The sequence below is a fragment of the Pyxicephalus adspersus genome, chromosome 1 (assembly GCF_032062135.1).
Source record: "Pyxicephalus adspersus chromosome 1, UCB_Pads_2.0, whole genome shotgun sequence".
NCBI classification, from domain to species: Eukaryota; Metazoa; Chordata; class Amphibia; order Anura; family Pyxicephalidae; genus Pyxicephalus; species Pyxicephalus adspersus.
Window position 1 is genome coordinate 155,161,652 of NC_092858.1, and position 20,072 is coordinate 155,181,723.

Sequence of the window (20,072 nt, forward strand, 5' to 3'; positions counted from 1 at the left end):
CACTCAGGTTACAAAGGTAGTTCAGATCTTCCAAGATGGCACATATGTGCCTTTGCAGGAAAGGTTGGTGTATCTCTCAACACGGTCAGGACATACCAGGTGCTTTTATTATGGAGAGCTGGACAGGGTCATACATAGACAGGATACCAGCAGCAGGACTGAAATATGAGACTTTGTTTGAGGAGAAACAAGGGTAGTACTGCCAGAGCTGTAACCTCTAGCGGGCAACAGTCAGGAACAGACTCCAGGAGGGTGGCAAGTACTGAACAGTGGGAACTGTGCTTTATGCCTGGCACCATGCAGCTTGATTGACATTTGTCAGAAACACCAGAATTGGCCAGAAGTTCATCATTGGTGACCTACTCTCCTCATACATAAGAACACCTTTACAATGTGACCGTTGTGAAAGAATCTGAAGTTCTGAAGTTGACCTGGTGAATGTGATGTTACCTACATTAATATTCAGCAACAGTTTGGCGGTGGGTCAGTAATTTAGTGTGATTTTGGATCCAACCCTCATGAAATATTGTGTATTCATTAAATTGGTTTCCAATAACTGTTACCATGGTATTGTGTTCCTAGTGAATTGCACAATGTATAACAATAAAGATCCCCAACTTGAATATTTCAGTCACCGAAATCTGATAAGTGATTTTAGTGTTCCCATAATTTTGTTGAGCGGTGTATTTAGGCACTCGTGTTTCATGTATTGTTTAACATCTACGTTCAAAAAGAAACACATGGCACAACACCAATAGTGACCCAACTAGAAGGCCCTGTCATGAAAAAAAATGTTCTTGCCTCTAAGAAGTGTTGATGATGTCAGATTTGCTAAGCAGGTTGATGAGGATATACTGTACATGCCAGCATAGCAGATGTTTCCTAGTAGCACAATAAATTCCAGAAACACATGAAAAAATAATCAGAAAGGAATAATCCATTTATTGCAGAAATCTTCTATGACAGAGGAAAACAAAAATTAAAAATTGGAAAAATATAACTGAGCCTATGAGTAATCATGTCAAAATGATATAATCCACATAAAGATCCATACATAGCCACAAATATAGCCATAGATATTACCTAAGCATGCCACATGTAAATTGTATAAAATATCACTGTGGGACCACAGCAGGTAGAACAGAAACAACTCTTCCAGGGTCCTCTGGTCAAATGTTTTTGTTGCATCCAATAATGGATGTCTATAACATATTGATTTTTTTGTGAATTTTGAGATGATTTGATGTCTGTTGGATGTTTCCTCTTATGTGGTTTTTATCAAGATAACTTTAATTAATTTTAATCCCATGCTTGAATGTAAATCATACTGATGAAGTTAATCAGAACAATTTCATTACATATACAGGTATCTTACACTAATAATGGCTAATAAAATGTTACAAAGTATTATATCATATCCTAAAAGACCAGGAGAATAGTATTGTTGTACACCACATGGTCCTGCAGAGTCCCATTTTTTATATCCTATTTCGTTATTTTATACCTCCAGGCTAAAACTAAAAAAAGTGCATCTAGTAATTATCACCTTCCCGGCTGACAGTAAAACAATCTTTTTGTATTTATTTATTTATTTTTTTATTTACTACTTTTGTGTTTGTTTTTTTTGTAACATTTAGGATAAGGTTTAGTTCTTTCAACAGATACACAGTAAAAATAATGGCATATATGTATAAATGATTCATTCAAATAAAAATTGTTTGTTTTTTCATTCTGCACAAATTTAAGGCAATCAGAAGTTTCAGTTGAATCTGAAGGTTGTTGGTGGAAAAACATGGCAGAATCGAATGTACTTAGAGACAAATGTTGGCGCTATATAAATCCTGTTTAATAATATTATTATTAATAATAACAATAATAATAACTGGTAATTAGAGGAATTTACTAGAGATGGGCAAAAGTACCTAAAACTGCCCTTCTATTGAGATTTAGATATTGCAATAACCTTATTGATCATTTAAAAGAACCTTTTTAAACAGCTCCCACTGACCTCTGTAGCTGTTTGAACTGTGAAGTAATCCATCCTCAAAGATTTATGGTTTATATTGAAAGGCTGGCAGTCAGTCAAGATTCTATTTCCAAAGAAAGTAAAGGAGAAAAGATTGATTTAGAGGCAATTGTGAATTTTGAAAGTTAATTTATTCACAATGCTTATAGCTACAGAGGCAAGCGAAGACTTTTTTTTTCATTTTTTTAAATATAATATAAATGTTCCCACTGCTAGAACATAACTTGATCACATTAGGTTTCCTTGTTTGTACCAAACCAACCCTGCCCTACATGTTAAGCCATTTTGGCTGTCACATGTCAGGAGACAATGTCAAATTTGCATGATATGAAGTGTAATCTTTTGCGTTTTCAATAACATTTTCCCACTATAAAGGTTGTACTCCCCATTCATTGATGGCATTTTGCAGAGCAAATGGCTATAAAAGAGAATCTACTACTAAAACCATACTCAAACGCTATCAGACCTTGCTATAAATTTTGTAAAGGACCACAGTGTTAAGCACAGAAATTGATCTATAAAAGGTTTTTCACATGAACACTTTCTGATGACATTATAGGAAATTATTTGTTCATTGATTGAATAATATTTATCCATTAAAGTTGGGTATCTAATGCAAGGCTCTTTTCTTCACCCCCACTCTATCTTTCCTCTCCTAAATTTCCCTTCCCCTCCCTATTGTTTGAATGGTGTGATCATTGATCTGATTAATGTTAAGAGTTACATAATTAACAAACAAAAAAATGTTTAAATTTTTTATTTAGAATAACATTAACCCAGGGTATACAATGGTTTATGTTAAATTGTTTTTTTTTAATCTTTTTTTCTCTATTTTCTTTATCTTCTAATATTAAGCAATAATTGTCTGGTTTAATATTTTTGCTTATTTATTTGTATTTCAAAAAGATATTTTGAGAAGAATGATGGATATTTATTTGATGTATAATTTCCAAGTACTACATTATCTTTCATATATTACACTTTAAATGTGATTGGAATGCATCTTACATTCACTTAAACATAAAAATAACAGCAGTCTGATCTCCTAGGAGGAAAAAGAAAGAAATCTAACCCTAAAACTAATTCAACCATATCTGTAGCTATAATAATAAAAGCCACAATATTTGTTTCAACCTCCTAGTTAATTTCACTAAGAAAAAATGGTTTTAGTGGAATGGATGCACCTGTCCAAATTAGCTTAGTTTTAGTCAATAGCTGCAATGTTAATGACTGTTATAGGGTTTTATATAAGCAAGTAGTAATTATTGTTTATGGAGGCGTAATGTATTAATAATAGAGGCCACTGGCTACTAATACGGAATACCAAGTGCCTTTGAGACAGTTTGCTAACTTTTGAACATTTGGGGTCTTCATGGAGTCCTCTGATCTGTAGCTTTGCCTGTATTTGGCAGTGAAGCTTATCCTGGGTGAAATGTTCCATACATGCATGTGCACACAAGATTTCCATCTTCAGGTTATTTGAAGCCCTTTCAAAAACTTTTTACATAAAAATACTACTTCTGCATATATCTGTTCCTTAATTCTAGTTCTTGGCGGTGGTTTATTATTTTTTTCAGTGCTCCCCCAATGCTCCATTTGCCTGGTGAAGCAAAGCAGCATATCTGGAAGTACCTGGTATAGGAAGCTTGTTACACACTCCCTTTCTTCTCATGTCACAGGTCTGAAGCTTGTTGACTTTCTGCTTGAACATTTAGCACTGTCACATATAGGTGGCAAATCTTCTGCCCTAAAAAAAGCTTCCAAGCATATAAGCTTATATAGGATTTTTTTCACTTCTCCAGGGGCAAACATGACATTACCTGTTGCTTTACTCCTAAGAAGAAAAATATGGGTAAAACTTACAATATACCTATGGCCTGGCTATTTATATTTAAATATTTATTACATGTTTGACATGGACATACTTCTGAGGACAAAAAAACTTTCTATTTAAAGTCAGTAAGTATGTGTATTTTCTTGTAATGCAATACTTTTTCATCTTTGTAAGAATAGGTAAGTCTGGTTTCCCCATTGGTAAAGAGGACTTCCGGTTTCCATTTAAAGCCCCCTCCAACAAACCTTACAGCATTATTGGGGGAACTGGATTAAAAAAATGGTGATCTCCAATGTTGAGGTAAGGAATGTAGTCTGTATTCTACAGCAAGGAGACCAAACATTTGCAATTGGCCCAAATATGGACAGCTACTTCTGGCATAAAAGGACATAAATGGCATTAGTGATTTATCTGTGAACTTTGAGGATTATTTGCTTCAAAGTGCCTGCAGATACACAGATTAATGGTGGCTTGTTTTAAAGCTAATATACTGAGATTATAGTCCAAGAAACCCTGGTTATGCACATGAATAGCACGGCCTTTCAAATTAGTAATTTCGTTCTGAAATCTAAAAGCTATATTCATCATATATGATATTTGACTACTATGCCATATCTGGCACATTCAATTGAACATCAATTTTTACACAGGAACCTCACACATTGTGATACTTCATATACTTCATTAGGTTTTTATTGAAGAAATAGAAATGTCCCACATGAGAGATGCTCATCTCACCTTTAACAGGGAAAAAAGAAGCATATGTACAGATATTTTCATTTTGGTAACAGATAAGTGGCACTAAGTTACACTACGACTGCTATGTTACATGGAAGAGCATGTAACTACATTGCGTGCTTTTGCACGTGTGCACAGTAAACTCAACCCTCTCACATTTGTGAATCACATCATAACACACATGAACCTTTTCATTCAGAGGTTTCTTTTATTTCAACAGTAAAATGAAAATACATGAGGTGTTAAATTTCATTTCTTAGAAAAAAAGTTGCTATATTCATTTTTGCTTTAGGTATCAACTGAAGATGCACTCTTGGTGCAAGAATTAAAGGAGGTTTCTACTTTTTTAGTAAAATAGACCCCTTCTAGAAAACCTCATTACAGTAACATGAAGTGATCCTTTTTCTATTACCACCCCAAATTTTTTTTTCATATTTAGAAGTGCTAATTCAGACTGAACCTTCAATGTTCAAAGTGAAAACTAATGTTAAAGATTATCTACGCAGTTCAATGAGCCCACTGTGATCATTGTATGAGATGGTAGGCTTGTTCAAAAAGGTAGAGTAAGAAAGTTATGATTTGGTAGCCAATATTAACCAATCATATTTGTGTGTGCATTGGTTAAAGAGCTAGGTAAAAATATTTTCTATTAGCTCTCTTGCCTTACTGAATAGGCACATTTGGGGCCTGTGTTGGTGGGCTTTGAACTTATGGAATCACCGATGCATTTGTCCCATAGTTGACGTCCTCCTGGTCTTAATTTGACCTGGTTTAGTCATGGTTTTTAATCCCCTATTTCTATCCCTCACTTTTATCATAAATTGAAAAAAACATATACAGCATTGAAAAGTTAGTTGACACAGGCCCTGAATTGCTGTTGCTTTTGGAAGGGTGGCGGGCTATAGAAGAGCAGGACTCCTACATGTCACATAATTAGGTAGTTTGTGGAAGAGTTTTATCTTAACTATGCACAAGAAACCTCCTTTAACATTTCAAAAAATTTGAAATATGTGCCATGTACCACTTTTTTTCATGTGAGTAAGCTCCTCATCACATTCTGTAAACCAGTTTCTGGATACGACGCTGACAAGTAAACAGATTTCTCGGAAGCAGTATTAGTGGCAACATATTTAAATATAAACATTTCAGCCCGTCAAAAGAAAAAAATATAGATACATATATATAGTATATTTGTGATTACAATGATTAATAGACACTGTAAACTGTACAATTGCAGAAATATGCTACAGTAAGACCATCTATTTTCACAAGTACTAGGTTTGGATATACTGAATGCATGCTAGTTCCCCGTGATTTGTGGTATTTACTCATTTTTTTCTTGATTTTTTTTTTAATATTTTTTGTTTTCACAACTCTGAATTCAGAGCCTTCATGTAATTTTAAAAACTTGCAAAGTTTTTGCAAGACGGCTGACTCTACAAAATGGCTGCCAATTGTTAAAGCCACCGTTGTGTCTTTTTTAACTGATGAAGGTTGAAAGTGGGCGCCTTTCCAGAATGAAGCAAGATGTCAATGTAATTTTTTACCAGGAGAGAGTTCTGAGGTGAATGACTGAAAAGGATGCCCGAGCCATTGTGTTTTTTTTTGTAACTGATGACTTTCACTAGGTGCCTAATGCTCCCAAGTGGCTTCCAAAGTCATTGGCAATTTCTTTTGACCTTGGAACATCTTTGCTGTTCTGGTCATTGTCTATTGCCAACAGACCATGAAACTGGCCACAGAAATTATTGTCACATTATGATATTTCTTTCTATCATTAATTTACTATCTCTGTGAATTTCACCATCAATTTTGAAAATCATTTGGTGCTTCACATCATTTTAAAGTGATAATACCCCTTAGGCAGAATATATGTGAATGTCCTTTGTAGAATGTCCTACTTCACCCAAGCCCTGCTGAATGATGGTGATCTCAAGACCCTACATTCACACTTCTAAGTCCATACATTATGCCCATTTTGTTGCCAAAATGCAACATTGTGAGTTATATTGCAACTGTTGGTATTGTTGGAAGGCAAAGTAGCAAAGCCTTTCTCAAGTGCTGTCACAAACTGGAAGTGCATCCCAGAGATCTGGGCAAAAAAGGGTGCAGTAAAAGGTTCCTCGCTCTGAGTTTACTATTCTCCACAGTGGAGCAGTACCTAGTGCGGTAAGGGACTCCATGATGGACATTTTTTTAAAGGAAGTAAATATTCCTTCAAAAAATATGCCTTCTGGCTGGCACCCAACTAGAAGCCAGCTTTTACTAGTCAGGCATAACTGTTGAAGCTAATCTCTGATTTTGTACTGTAGCTTCCAGTACATTGGGGAACATTGGGTAAATGTGCATTATTCTTCAATAATGAAAGATGAGCTTACTTTACAGTTGGACAAGATGTATGTCTTGGACTAAGTGTGTATGTAGTTCTGTAATGATATCTTTTATTATTTTTAGGTATTTCTGATAAATGGTAATGTTAGGATGGCAATTAAATAATATATAACACAACGAATGAAAAAAATATGGAATATTCTATCTAGATTTAAGATGGTGCTTATCGGTTCACATATTCCACAAACATGCAGCTGAAAAAGTTTACAGAACTAGATTTTTATATTGGGAAACACAACTCTACATTGCAAACCTTTAAAAGACATCAGACGTCCCCTATATACATTTTTTATGTGTTTACGGTCACCGTGTATAGAGGCTACCCAAACAGAACACAGCTTTATGGACAGTATTATGGAGAATTTCCTCCCTATTACTGTACAGAGAAACATTTAAACTGCAGCTATTACATACAGTTTCTCTGAGTAATGAAGGCAGGAGTGTCAATCCTTGCAGTATTTTCTACTGGATATTTAAAGATATTATAAGTATTTTTTGGATATTCTTATTTTTCTTATCACTAAAACAATGATTAATACTAAATGTATATATTCTGCCAATTAAGTGCCACACTGTATCCACATAAATTCTAAACTCCAGAAGAACTTACATAAGTATGAAATTATGATTATTATTATTTCTAGTTTTAAGCAACATAGAGATGCATATGCAGCTCATTAGATCTTGAGAACAGATGGCCCTCAAAGACCTGAAAACATACCTGTCAGTCCTAGTGAAGGGTCAGTAGGATAGTGAGTGAGGTAGAAGGGAGAAAATTGGTCTTTCAACATGGCTAGGAAATCTTTAAATCTGCATATTAGAGTTTTGTGAAATTCAGGGCTTCAAGGGCCCCCAAGAAGACATTTCAAGGTATCTATGGGTACCAGCAGGTGCCTGCATTTAAGTCTTTGTATCAGTTTAATAAAGTGTACTATATCAAAGCCCTAGTAATATAACACATACAGTAACAGGGGCATGGAAATGGGGGTAGAAGGAGGTTGGGGATACAACTGAGCTCCTATACTATGGGAGCTAGTGCTATCCTGGAGGAAAGGGTACATGGTGTCAGCAAATGGAAAGGTTGGAAGGTTGGGGGACCCTAAATACAGAAATTAATCCATGGGAGATGTTAGCTGCAGGAGGAGTTACAAAGCTATGGATTAATAATAAGGTGCAATATTAAAAGATTTTTGGGTTCATGAACCTGGTTTGTCAAACAACACCACTGTACAGATGTGAGCAAAAGTCTGGGCAGCCTGGGTACAATTACATTTTGTTGCTCTTCAAACTAAAAACAAATGTATACAAATGAAACTAACCTATAAAAGACATTATTACCTTACTACTATGCTCTCCTTACCCTTTCAGCTTTACAATATCCTTAGAACATTTTGCATTGAGTACATGTTTTAATCCATATTTTATTATTCTAATAACTGATATTATTTAACTTTAGCAAACAACTACTAGCAGCACCTTACAATTTCCAACAATAGGTCAAGAATACTTCTCATGCTAGCTTTGTGTTAAAGCTTTAAAAAAGCTAAATTTGTCCAAGGGTTCCTAATGCTCAATAAAAGCCTCAAACTTTTTTTTAATGTTCAATAAAAGCCCCATGACTTGCAACTAATCTTTGCTAGAACATGTCTAAAGGTTGCTTCTTCCAGCCCGCACTCTGCAGTGCCGTGTTCTGGTGGAGCTGAGTAAGAGCTACGACCCTCAACCCAAATTGTATTAAAGAAGCTGAAATGTCATTACTAATTTGGGTTGGGTGAGGAGAGAAGAATCGTAATAATACCATCAGTATAAATAATACAATCTGTTTTAAAAAATAATACCATTACTGGTAAACATAATTGCTAGTTTAATTTCTGGTGCCATTTTGTATTTGCTTTTATTATTAGCCAATTTTGCTAGGTTTTTTTTATCTTCAGCAAAAAAAAATGAAGGCTGCAACCCTGTTTAGGGAGAAAAGTCCAGTTAAAAATACACTGTGCATTTGCAGGACATAGTTGCCGTTGTTGCCTACTACTATGTACTAGTGATAATATATCAGGCTGTGTGATGTCTATTATAAAGCTTTGCTCCATGTAAAATATACATCTTCTTTTTCCTTTACTTCCAAAGTAAACTTCTAATTGTTTGGTAACAGAATATATCTAACATAAAGTGTGGATTTTTAAAAATTCTAGCCTTGAAAATTAAGCCTATGTTACTAAATGATAGATTATTATCCTCGTCCCAGGATATAAAAGCTACACACAGCTGAAGTCACACCATTCATACTAAGTGATGGCTTAATTACTAATATTATGCAAAAGTCACAAATGCACTATGACCCATAGCAGATAAATTTTGTCAACATACCTTTTTTTTAAATAAAAGTAGTAAAAGTTGGAATCACTTTAATAGTAAGCTCAGGACAAATACCTAGGAAAAAAGTATTTTCGTCCTTAACTTTAAAGATAAAGAGATAACTTTAGGGCACTATTTATAAAACAGGGAATTTGACATTTCCAGAGAATGTTTGGGAATGTTTAAGGGAATGACAGATAACATTTTGAAAAATTGGCTTTAGGATGAATATTGAAATGATGAAGTTGACTTCATTGAATATTCATATTGGATCTAATGACTCTTCTGTATAGATAAAAATGAATTGATAATAAAATAGACTGGCCCTTGTTTTTCATGTTTTTAAATATTTGTTCACCAGCCTTATTGTATGTTTGAATGCAAATTTTACCCCTAAAAAGGGAGTTAATTTTAAACTTAGTTTCATCCAATGAATGATATTGGGTTTAATCATTTACTGACTTTTTATATCTCTTTGGAACTGTACTAAAGCGTTAAATTCTAACTATATTATAGTAATATTGCAACAGAGTAGAGAAATACACCCATGTAGAATCCTAAAAAGATATAAAAATTTGGAGGGTGACTTGAGTGACTTGCGTTTTAATATTGTATTATGTTTCATAAACTGAGTTCACCTTAACTAAGAACTATTTTAATATAACAGAGGCTGCATTTCCATGTGTTCCTACCAAGAACAATAAGAGTTATAGTGCCTTAGGTGGTTGAAATACAATACATTCTAGGGGCTCTGCTGTCTAAATGGTATTATTGAGATTTATTATTATCCAAACTCTATCCTGCCCCCCCCCCCATCATTCTTCTCTATTTTTATTTCAATAAAAGCAACCCTGACCGTGAGACAAAATGCATTTATGCCCTTTACACATTGCTTATAAAATAAGCCATCATGCTCAACACAGTCATCAGAAGGGTTAAGTGAGATATAGTTGCAGCAAAAAAGACCCAGTTATTATAGCACGAACAGTACAGAACAGAACAGAAAAAATACACTACAGAGATTACAAAAATTTGACAATATACCTGCAACAGAATTTAGTCTGCAGCTCTTGTTTTCAGTGTTCAAATTGTGTGACCTTTCTGCTTATGGTGCCTCCTAACTATATTGGAAGTGTATGCCTTATTTGTTCAGTTTTTCAGACCTGTACAGTTCTTGACATTGTTGTAGCAGCTACAGGACTCCTGTTGGTTTTTACTATCATATTTACTATATTCAAACATATTATTGCATTTTCCACATATGTTATGATGTGTATCGTAAAACAAGCATGCAGCCACATCAAGAAAGACATACTTCATTGAAATGTAATATCATATATGATTTTATATGATCACACTCAGCCATATGATGTTTATATATATACTGGTATATTCTAATAAGTAGTAAGACTGTATAGCAGTGATTCCCAACCAGTTCTTTGTGAGACACGAGAATTTTTTCATGTTTATGTTTCATATATGATAGGGACATTAGATTGTGAGCCCTTTGAGGGACAGTTAGTGAGACGACTATGGACTTTGTTGGCCTTATATAAATACTGTATAATAATAATAATGTTTTAATTCTGTTTCTGGTATCTCAAAGTAGATCAATAAATGCCATTCGCCCATTGTCCCCATGAATGCAGATAAGCTATTGTGAGCAGGGGTCCACACACAAGATAGGGGCCAAGCACAGGGCATTTACTTTTTGCATAATGTCCTATCCACTTGTCTGGTAATGCTACCATTCTTGCCTTGGAAGTGGTTTGTGGTAACTTTTCATACTGAACATTTTCTGTCTTGGTATTATGTGGCATTGTAAAGCCCTTGATATGTTTTTTAGACAATCCTATTGGTTTAAGAAAGCACTGGAGGATCTGGGCCTTGGGCAGCAGTCATACATAATTCTGTATATGGGCCGTTTGACTAAATATAAGCAGCACAAGCTAATATTTTGTTACATAAGGCTTGGAAACAGGAGATCTAGAATGGAGAATATATAGTAATTGCCTATATTTTGTATCATTTACTGTAAAGCATGTAATTACTCTTTAGTGCTGCATATGTGTACATTATGTATACTGTATTTGGCATGACCAGGGCTAAAAGTTAACATTTTCAAAAATAAATTGCATTTTAAAATTCTTTAATGTTTTATAAATAATTAAATATTAAATAATTCAATATGCATAATTTATATTTTCAATGTAGCTAGCATAAGAGGCTCCTTTTCACTTGTTCTCTTGGGTCTGCTTAGCTCCTTTGATGAAATATCCCATTTACATAGATCAATAGCTGAAGCTGAAATTTACCCACACAATTCAATCATAGGAAGATATTCATTCATTGGGAACAGACAGGGGTGGGGATTTACTAAATTAATTTAGGCTGTTCACTTACTGAGGTGAATTATCTAACTTAGCTTAGTGAATGTGGTGATTGTTCATTATACACAGATTGCCCGATCACATGCAAAAATATCTTGCACATAGTTGTATGGTTGAAGTTAGCGGCGCATCATTTCACTTACTAAGCTAATTTAAATATCCCTTGCAAGGGGAAAATTCACTTTGCTATGTGAACAGAATTAATTCTTTTAGCGAATCAACCCTGCAAGGTCAGAGATGTTATTGAGGGAGCCAATAAAAGGGAAGTACTTAAACTGTAAATTGCTTCTCTTTTTAGCGACATATAATATAACCACATGGTACTCCAATAATCTGTCGTCATGTACTAAGTGCTTATATTATATAAATTATTCCTTATTCTTTTATAGCCATCTTTTAAATTTCAAAACATCTATCTGTAAAAAGAACAACATTATTTTCCAGTATGTATATTACATTAAGACGATCAAAGAGTGCTTTCTGCTTACAGCAACTAAAGGAAAACAGTCATTAAAACACAGCTGTCAATGCTGAATTTAGATCATTTCAATTAGGCGTCTTTACCATTGTGAACAAGAATCAATGTTGTTAAAAAAAATAATGTTTTATACATATAAATATATATATATATATATATATATATATATATATATATATAATATTGATATATAATATTTGTATATATGATTTACTTATGTGTCTCACAAAAATTTTAGGTTGGGAACCTCTGTGAAAGTTTGAAATCCTCCTATAAATGAACAAAAGTAAAAGAAAAAACTCATTTTTGTTTCCTATATACATACTCCAAGACATCTTTTTTTTAGGTGTCTTGAGTCCTGACTCTGTATTCTAAAAATAAAAAGATGTCATTTTTGCATCGTAAGCTGTCAATGCTCTTGCTCCTAACGCGTCTAGCTACCTTGTTAACAATACCCGATTCAAATGTCCAATATCTGTGTGATTGAGACAAACTGTAATGGAAAGAGATTTTGTTTTTTCCAGCTGTAGGAATCAATAGCAAAAAATGCAATCTTAACAATTTCTGTTGTATGTCGAAAAAAAAGAAAAAAAAGAAAATGAAAATCAAGCCAACAGCCTTTTTTTGAGTGCATAATCAGCTGGGTGGTATGACCATAAAACATCACAAACATATTTAACATGAATCACATTTTGAGTATAATAAACGTTGAAGCTTTCACTGCGCAGTTAAAGCGTGTCCGAAATTCTGTTGACTATGACATGTTATACCTCACAATATGCATAGACAGGAATTGAATAGAATCAGTCCGTTTATACTATGTACCGTTTGCTGCAATGCTGTTTTGTCTATTTTTTTCTTGATTTTTGGCAAATCAATATTACAGAAAATCAGACAAAAAGTAAAAAGTAATTAGACAATTAAATATTTGTAATTATTTTTAGCTGTAAAAAAAAGAAAAAACTAAGCAATGAAATAATATTTTCAGATAATTACTCAGCTATGGTTAAACTTGAAAACCTGAGGCTCGATACTGGTTGCGAGATTAAAATATCTTTCCTTTGTCATTGTGCTTCCATTGTGTGACAGATAAAAATTAGAATGATCTAGAAAAGTTTGGAACAGTGCTAGGACATACAGACAGAAATTCAAACACATCATACACATAATACTGATTTCGTTTCATATTCAAGAGGGGGAGGAGCGTTAGAAAATGGGTACTTGTGACTCGCTTACATCCAAAAAAGTTAAATATGTATCAAATAATGTTCAACTTGATTTAATATATGTACTATTTACAAGATACTGAAATGCACAAATAATCTTACATTTTTTTCTAAAAAAAAAAAAAATTATAGCATCCATACAGTAACAATAAATATGGATAAGTTTGTAAAATTAAATAAAACACATTTCAGTAAGGAAAATGAACAGTGTTAAACATCCTAAATCATAAAGACTAATAAAAACTATGTGGAAGTACTATTTTAATAAAACCTGGGCTTCTTTTTTATAATCTAATTTGCTTCCCAAGCCTATATTAAGTTGTGTAAAGAATGCAATGTATGGCTCTGCCTTGGTGATACGGAAAGATTTAGAAACTACTGATGTTATGTTAAAGCATAGATCTAGAATTAGTACCACTATCTGTTGTGTTTATGAATTTCTGTTGGTTTTGTGGTACATAACCCAAAAACAAACCCTTTAGGGATTATGAAGCATAGAAACTACTGTTTTTATGAAATAAAATCTAATCAAGTCTGCACTAAAATAGTGAGGTTTAATGAGTAAACTAGTGAGGATGGTTTAACACGCACACACACCATACGGTATACATGCATAAATGAGTGTAGTCCAAATTATTGCAATTTGTTTTTTTTTTTATGTTTTTTTTGTTTTCTTGTACGTAATACCTCACACATTCACATGGGGAGCTGTTACTCAAAATCCTACCAGAAAATAATGGTTATCCATGAGTGGATCATAGACTCAGAGCATCGCAGTACAATAACATGGACTAAATATACATGTTTGTGTGTTCATGTATGTGTGCTGGAGAATATATATAAAAGGGCAGCCTGGAAGTCTGTCATTGCGTAAACATAAAAAATAAAATATGTCCCGAAAAATAAAAAGTGAAAAAAGAAACTGTTAAGGCTGTATATTCAAGCACTGTATGACTGAATTATATATAACAGAGTGATGGACATTTTTTTTGTCTTGTTTTATATATATTTTTTTCAGCAGTAAGAAAAGTCCCGCATTATGAAATGCAATTAAATTATGATGCCGTCAACAGCTGATTGTTGGCCTAAGCTGGCTATTGATAGCAGAAGTTAATAAAATGGAGCGGAAGATGGCGAAGAGAATGAATTCTGAAAAGTGATAGCCAGTTTTTTCCAGCAGTCAGCCTGATAAGTGAAATGCGTCGTCACCAGGGTTTGCATTTAAATGAAATATTCCTTCTTCTCTTCTGCGTTGACTTGGCTGCCTTCTGCATTGATAATGGCTGTGTCTGCATCGGGGGCATCTTCAGCGCCTTTTGCTTCATTTGTTAAGTATGTCCCTACAAAGATCGAGATTACAGAAAACGGTTGTTAGATATTTTGCTCGTCATCAGCTGTCTCTTGTTTCATTTAGAGATGGATGCAAGGCAAAGCCGCTTACAATACATTACCATATCATTTATATACAATGCTCTGATCTACATTAGATTACATTAATGTGGCTTTGCAGTGCCAAATGTTTGCATTGATTGGACTTGCCAGGGCAGGCAGAACACGTTTTTTTAATGGTACTTTACAAAGTAAATTATTGTCACAGCATACCAAAAGCACAACTTCGCCTTGGTGTATATTTACAGAACACAAAAAGCCTTATTTAACAAAGCAGAGAAAATTGCAGCACTGATATGCAAAAGTATATAAAAGCCAATCAGATTTCAGTACTGGAATAAGATTGGTTGCTAATGAGAAGCTGAATATATCGTATCAAAATGTAATTTTGTACTATGTACTGAAAAAGGCTATAACTGCTGTACCATCGTAATTCAAACCATTCTAAAGCGCCTCTGTATACTCACCCCTAAACTGAGAATTCGACCATGCTCAGTAACAGTGTCTTTGCAATGGTCCCCCTCCCCAGCCCACTAATACTTAATCAGTTTTATCCTACAGCTCCTGACTCCATTTGGTTGGCATCCAAAATCCTAATGTCATGCATAGTCTCCAGATTTAATGAAACAAGGATGGTAAAGGAGCTTTGGTAAACTCAGTGGGTTTGCAAACACCCTATCACTTTGGCCTAAATAGACATGGTGACAGGGTCTCTTTAAAGCTCAGCACACACATTATAATCTATTTTAGATCTGCTAACAACTATATGGTGCCAGCCCGTTTTGGATACAGGTTCAATGGATACTATGGACTGTGAAGATTGTAACATGGAAGGTGAGCCAAAAAAGTCAGGCAAGGAGAGAGCGATAAAAGGCATAGAGGAAGGCCGGCATGACTGGGCAGACAGGGAGCAGGCTAGGATATGGTTAATTTTTTTGTTTCAGAAGTTATAAAGAGGGAGGGTTAAGGAGCGGAGGTGAAGGAGGGGTTAAGTTGTTAAAAAGTCAGAAATAGTAAGTGGGAGGCCATTAGCTTAGCGAGAGTGAGAAGAAAGTTACCCACCCACCCTTCTTTTTTGGGATTGTTTGGGTTATGTTTAGGGTTTTGTTAGGATGGTGTTCAAAGGGGTGTGCGGTTGAAGTCCTCCACAGTTAGTGGTCATTTGGTGCAATGTTACGGTGGTTTGGGGACCCATCTTTGGTGTGGAGCCTCCATGGAATTGTGGTTTTGATAACATTATGTTAAATAATGTTTAATAATACAGGACAGCACGGTGGCTCAGTGGTTAGCATTCTGGCCTTTGCAGCACTAGGTCCCAGATTTGAATTTCGGCCAGGACACCTCCGGGTACTCCAGTTTCTTCCCACATTCCAAAAAACATGCAGTTAGGTTAATAAGCTACCCCCCAAAATTGATCTTAGGCTGTAATAAAGAAACATGACTGAGATAGGGACATTAGATTGTGAGCCCCTTGAAACATTAGATCAGAGTGTGAGCCCCTTTGAGGGACAGTTAGTGAAATGACTATGGATATATATGGCGTTAATAGATACTGTGTGAAAATGGTAATTCATGGCTTATGTTTTTTATTTTAAGTTATGGTTTATATTGAAGTTATAATATAATGTTAAATATTTGAAATAGTATTTCAATTTTTGTAATAAAAGGCCTTCGGGCCACTAACCAAACATTATGGTGTGGTTAATATTTAGGGAAAAAGGGGGGGGTTGGTATGGTTTGGTGGGTTGTTGGGGTTGTGTTTTGGATAGGCTGCATGAGAGATCTGTTTTGCTTCAGTCATGCCCTTAGAGTTCCACATTACAATAATTAGGACCAAAATTGCAATCAGGAAAGGAGGGCATGGACCAACACACGTTTTCCTAAAGAAATTTTTTCTTGTAATTGCTGATATTCTTCTTAGTTTTCAGAATCCTGTCATTGTAATCCCTTTTCCCAACACTATTACCAACATAGAAAGTTTATATATTGATGAGGTAAGTACCATAGGCCAAGTATATGGTACCAAATCTCAAATAGTTCAAAACTTGGAAAAGTGACTTTTTGAGGTACTATTAAAAATTACTTTTTACTCAATTACAAAATACCATTTAATTCAGTAAAATCTGACAACAAGCTTTTTAGCACTGAGTATCTTGCATATTCTTTTCTTTGCAGTAAAGCTGATGAATATGAATTAACAAGCATTTCCTAATGCGTTTCGCTTATAAAGCTTCCTCAGGAGAAATGTCTAATTCGGTAGTTAATGATTCCAGTGTTTGTATCACAGATGAACTAATAAGGAGAACATGTCAATGTGTGCCATATGGGGGGAGCCAGAAGAGGACATCTCTATAATCAAGTTTCACACAAAAGGAGAAGGGGAGACAAATACAACTGGAATTGTAGGGGGAAAAAGCCTACATGAAAAACAGATCATGAAGTATGGGACCACTTGGGACCTGGTTGAGACAACAATAAGATTTGAGATCACCCCACACACTATACATCCTAACAGTAGTTTACAGATAGCGATTGCCTTTCTATCCAGGTGGTGGGCAAAATTAGCTCCTGTATTACCTCCTAGTTCCCCAGTCCAGTTCAGGTCAGACACAACCCAACGGTTTGCTGGATGACCACATTTTTTTGCATTACTAATTGGAACAGAAAGTCATAGGAAACCCAAATAGTTACAGTGTCACTGGTACATAAGGTGACGATAAATCTTCCAAGAAGAACAGTTGTTCCAGTGACAACAGTCTAAAAATGTAATTCCCCTCACTTTGGAAAAATGATTTCATTGTCTATTCTGTCATCAATCATTTAGTAAATGTGCTAAAAAATGTGCAGTTAAATGTTATCTTTTTTAAAAGTCAAAATAATGCCTTGCCTAGTTTTATTTAAATCATTTTAGTTGTTGTAAAAAAGACTAAAAAGGGTAAATTTATAAATGTTTTCATGCAAGATTTACAAAACTTTCACCCAAGGTTCCTTATTTTTTGTTTAAAAAAAATATTTATAAACAGACACCAAAGTATTAAGAGTTTCAATGAAACATGAACTTTTTCCAGCTTACCTTTATGTCTTGCCAAGTATCGTCCAAGCAAGATAATTGAACATAATGTGACAAATACAACTACGGCTACAATTCCTCCTATTAAAGCGTGGTCTGGGGCTGCAGGACCAGGAAGAGCATTAGGATCTGTAAAAAATAAAAAACAGACGTGATATACTGGATCATACCAGTTAACTTTTGAGAGGGCAAAACAATGAATAAAGTATTTAGAAGTGACTGGTTATAACATTTACTTTAAATGGCAAAATAATAAAACACATTTTCGAGAGCAGTTGATAACAAACAAAATGGTAGCTTGTTTAATATATAAAGTATTATAAACAGTTCTGTATGATAGAATAGGTTTAACTGTGGTAAAGTTGTAGACAATCATGTTCGTATTCATTCATGTACAGATCCCAAACAAATAATGAATAAGCTTTATAATAAACTATCACTAACCCCTGTAGCTGGAGAATCATTATGAAGTAATCCACAGTCCACCGTAAAAAGCACTATAACAGGTAGCAGCTCAGCTCACCCTTTTCAGAATATTTGCTATGTGGACTTTAAGGAGTCCAAAATGCTGATGATATTAAAACATATTGTATTTTTCAGGCCATAGGAAATGGGGGTGCGTCCTATGGTCCGAATACCCTCCCGCGCTTCTAAGGGGGGCCCAGCAGATGACTACAGTTCCATCTCGTCTGGCAACCCCCCCCTGTAGCATGGCCCCCTCCATTCTGCAGCCCTCCCATCTGGATTACAAAAAACATAAAGCCGTCCACCCCTACCCTATCCTATTTATTGCAGAGCCCTGCCTTCCCCCTCCCTGTGTTTATCAGCAGCTTATGTCTATAGAGATGCTGGGGATGTATTTCTGTGTGAAGGCTCTGTGTAATAGTGGGGAGTGGGAGGGAGGCAGAGAGAGAAGGAGGAGGGCAGCGTGAAGTGAGCCGTGCTGATTGGCAGTTTTTTTTTCTTTTGCAGCATGTCATACTCCTATGACAGATGAGCTGCAGCTTTCCCGTCACTATAGTCTTGTAGTGCAATATCTGTGCAATGTGCTATGTGCAATGTGCAATGTGCTATGTGCAATGTTCAATCTGCAATGGGCAATGTGTATGTGCAATGTTGCAGTCTGTTTCGTTAAATATTATTCTGCTATATTTTATTAAATATTTCTTTATACAATTTAGTTCAGAATATTTTTTTTCTTGTTTTCCTCCTCTAAAACCTGGGTGCGTCTTATGATCAGGTGCGTCTTATGATCAGGTGCGTCTTATGGTCAGGTGCGTCTTCTGGTTCGAAAAATATGGTAAATCAGGCTGAACTAAGCCTACTTAAAAAATTTCAGAGGAATATATGCACAGTGTCTGGAGATACATAGGTTAGAAAGGGCATGTCTTAAAATGATTTACTGATTTTTACCACTGCTTTATTTGTAAGGCAGCCTTCATAAAGACCACTTTAGTGACTGGTCATTCCTTCAGTTTAGTCTTGCATTTAACTGCTCATGTGTATTGTTTCCTATGCATCCCAATCAATGTGGCGCTTTGTTTATAGGAAGTATATTATTATGAATGTTGTCAATGCTGCATTCCTAATTCCTCTCAATGGCTCCAAAACACTGGAATCAAGTTTCCAGAAAAATCAGTAAGATTTTATTGGTAAGACCCTGCTATGACACCATAAGACATTTCAAAATAATGTGATTCTCATTGCTTCCAATATTATTATTATTACACAGTATTTATATAGTGCCCACAAATTACGCACAAAGTCCATAGCCATGTCACTTAATGTACAAAGTCCATGGCCATGTCACTTTCTGTCCCACGAAGGGGCTCCAAATCTAATATCCCTACCTCAGTCATATGTCTTTAATGGAGTATAAGGTCAATTATGAGGGGAAGCCAAATACCTAACGGCATGTTTTTGGAATGTGGGAGGAAATCGGAGTACCCGGAGCAAAACACAGGGAAACACGAGGAGAACCTGCAAACTCCATGCATCGTGTTGCCCCAATAAAGGTTATTTATTTAAAAAAACATTTCAGAATATTCCAAATTGTCTTTTGGTATATGAAGTGCTACATAATGTTCAAACATGCGTCATGTTTGGAAATTGATAACTTTGTATAGAGTCAGTGACAATGAAAGTAAAGCTGTATTTTCATTACATAACTTTTCG

General features: G+C 35.0%; 1 protein-coding gene across 3 annotated transcripts in view; it reads right to left on the reverse strand.

Annotated features, from left to right (window-relative positions):
* Window positions 1–917: 917 nt before the first annotated feature.
* CADM2 (cell adhesion molecule 2) overlaps window positions 918–20,072 on the reverse strand; it is a 936,889-nt gene continuing 917,734 nt past the window's right edge. For all 3 annotated transcript variants that reach the window (XM_072431967.1, XM_072431968.1, XM_072431966.1), the window contains 2 exons: window positions 17,901–18,026; window positions 918–14,778 (listed from right to left, as the gene is read on the reverse strand). In XM_072431967.1, coding sequence (XP_072288068.1) covers window positions 14,660–14,778; window positions 17,901–18,026 — 245 coding nt within the window. In that variant the 3' untranslated portion in view covers window positions 918–14,659. The remainder of the gene's footprint in view (window positions 14,779–17,900; window positions 18,027–20,072) is intronic.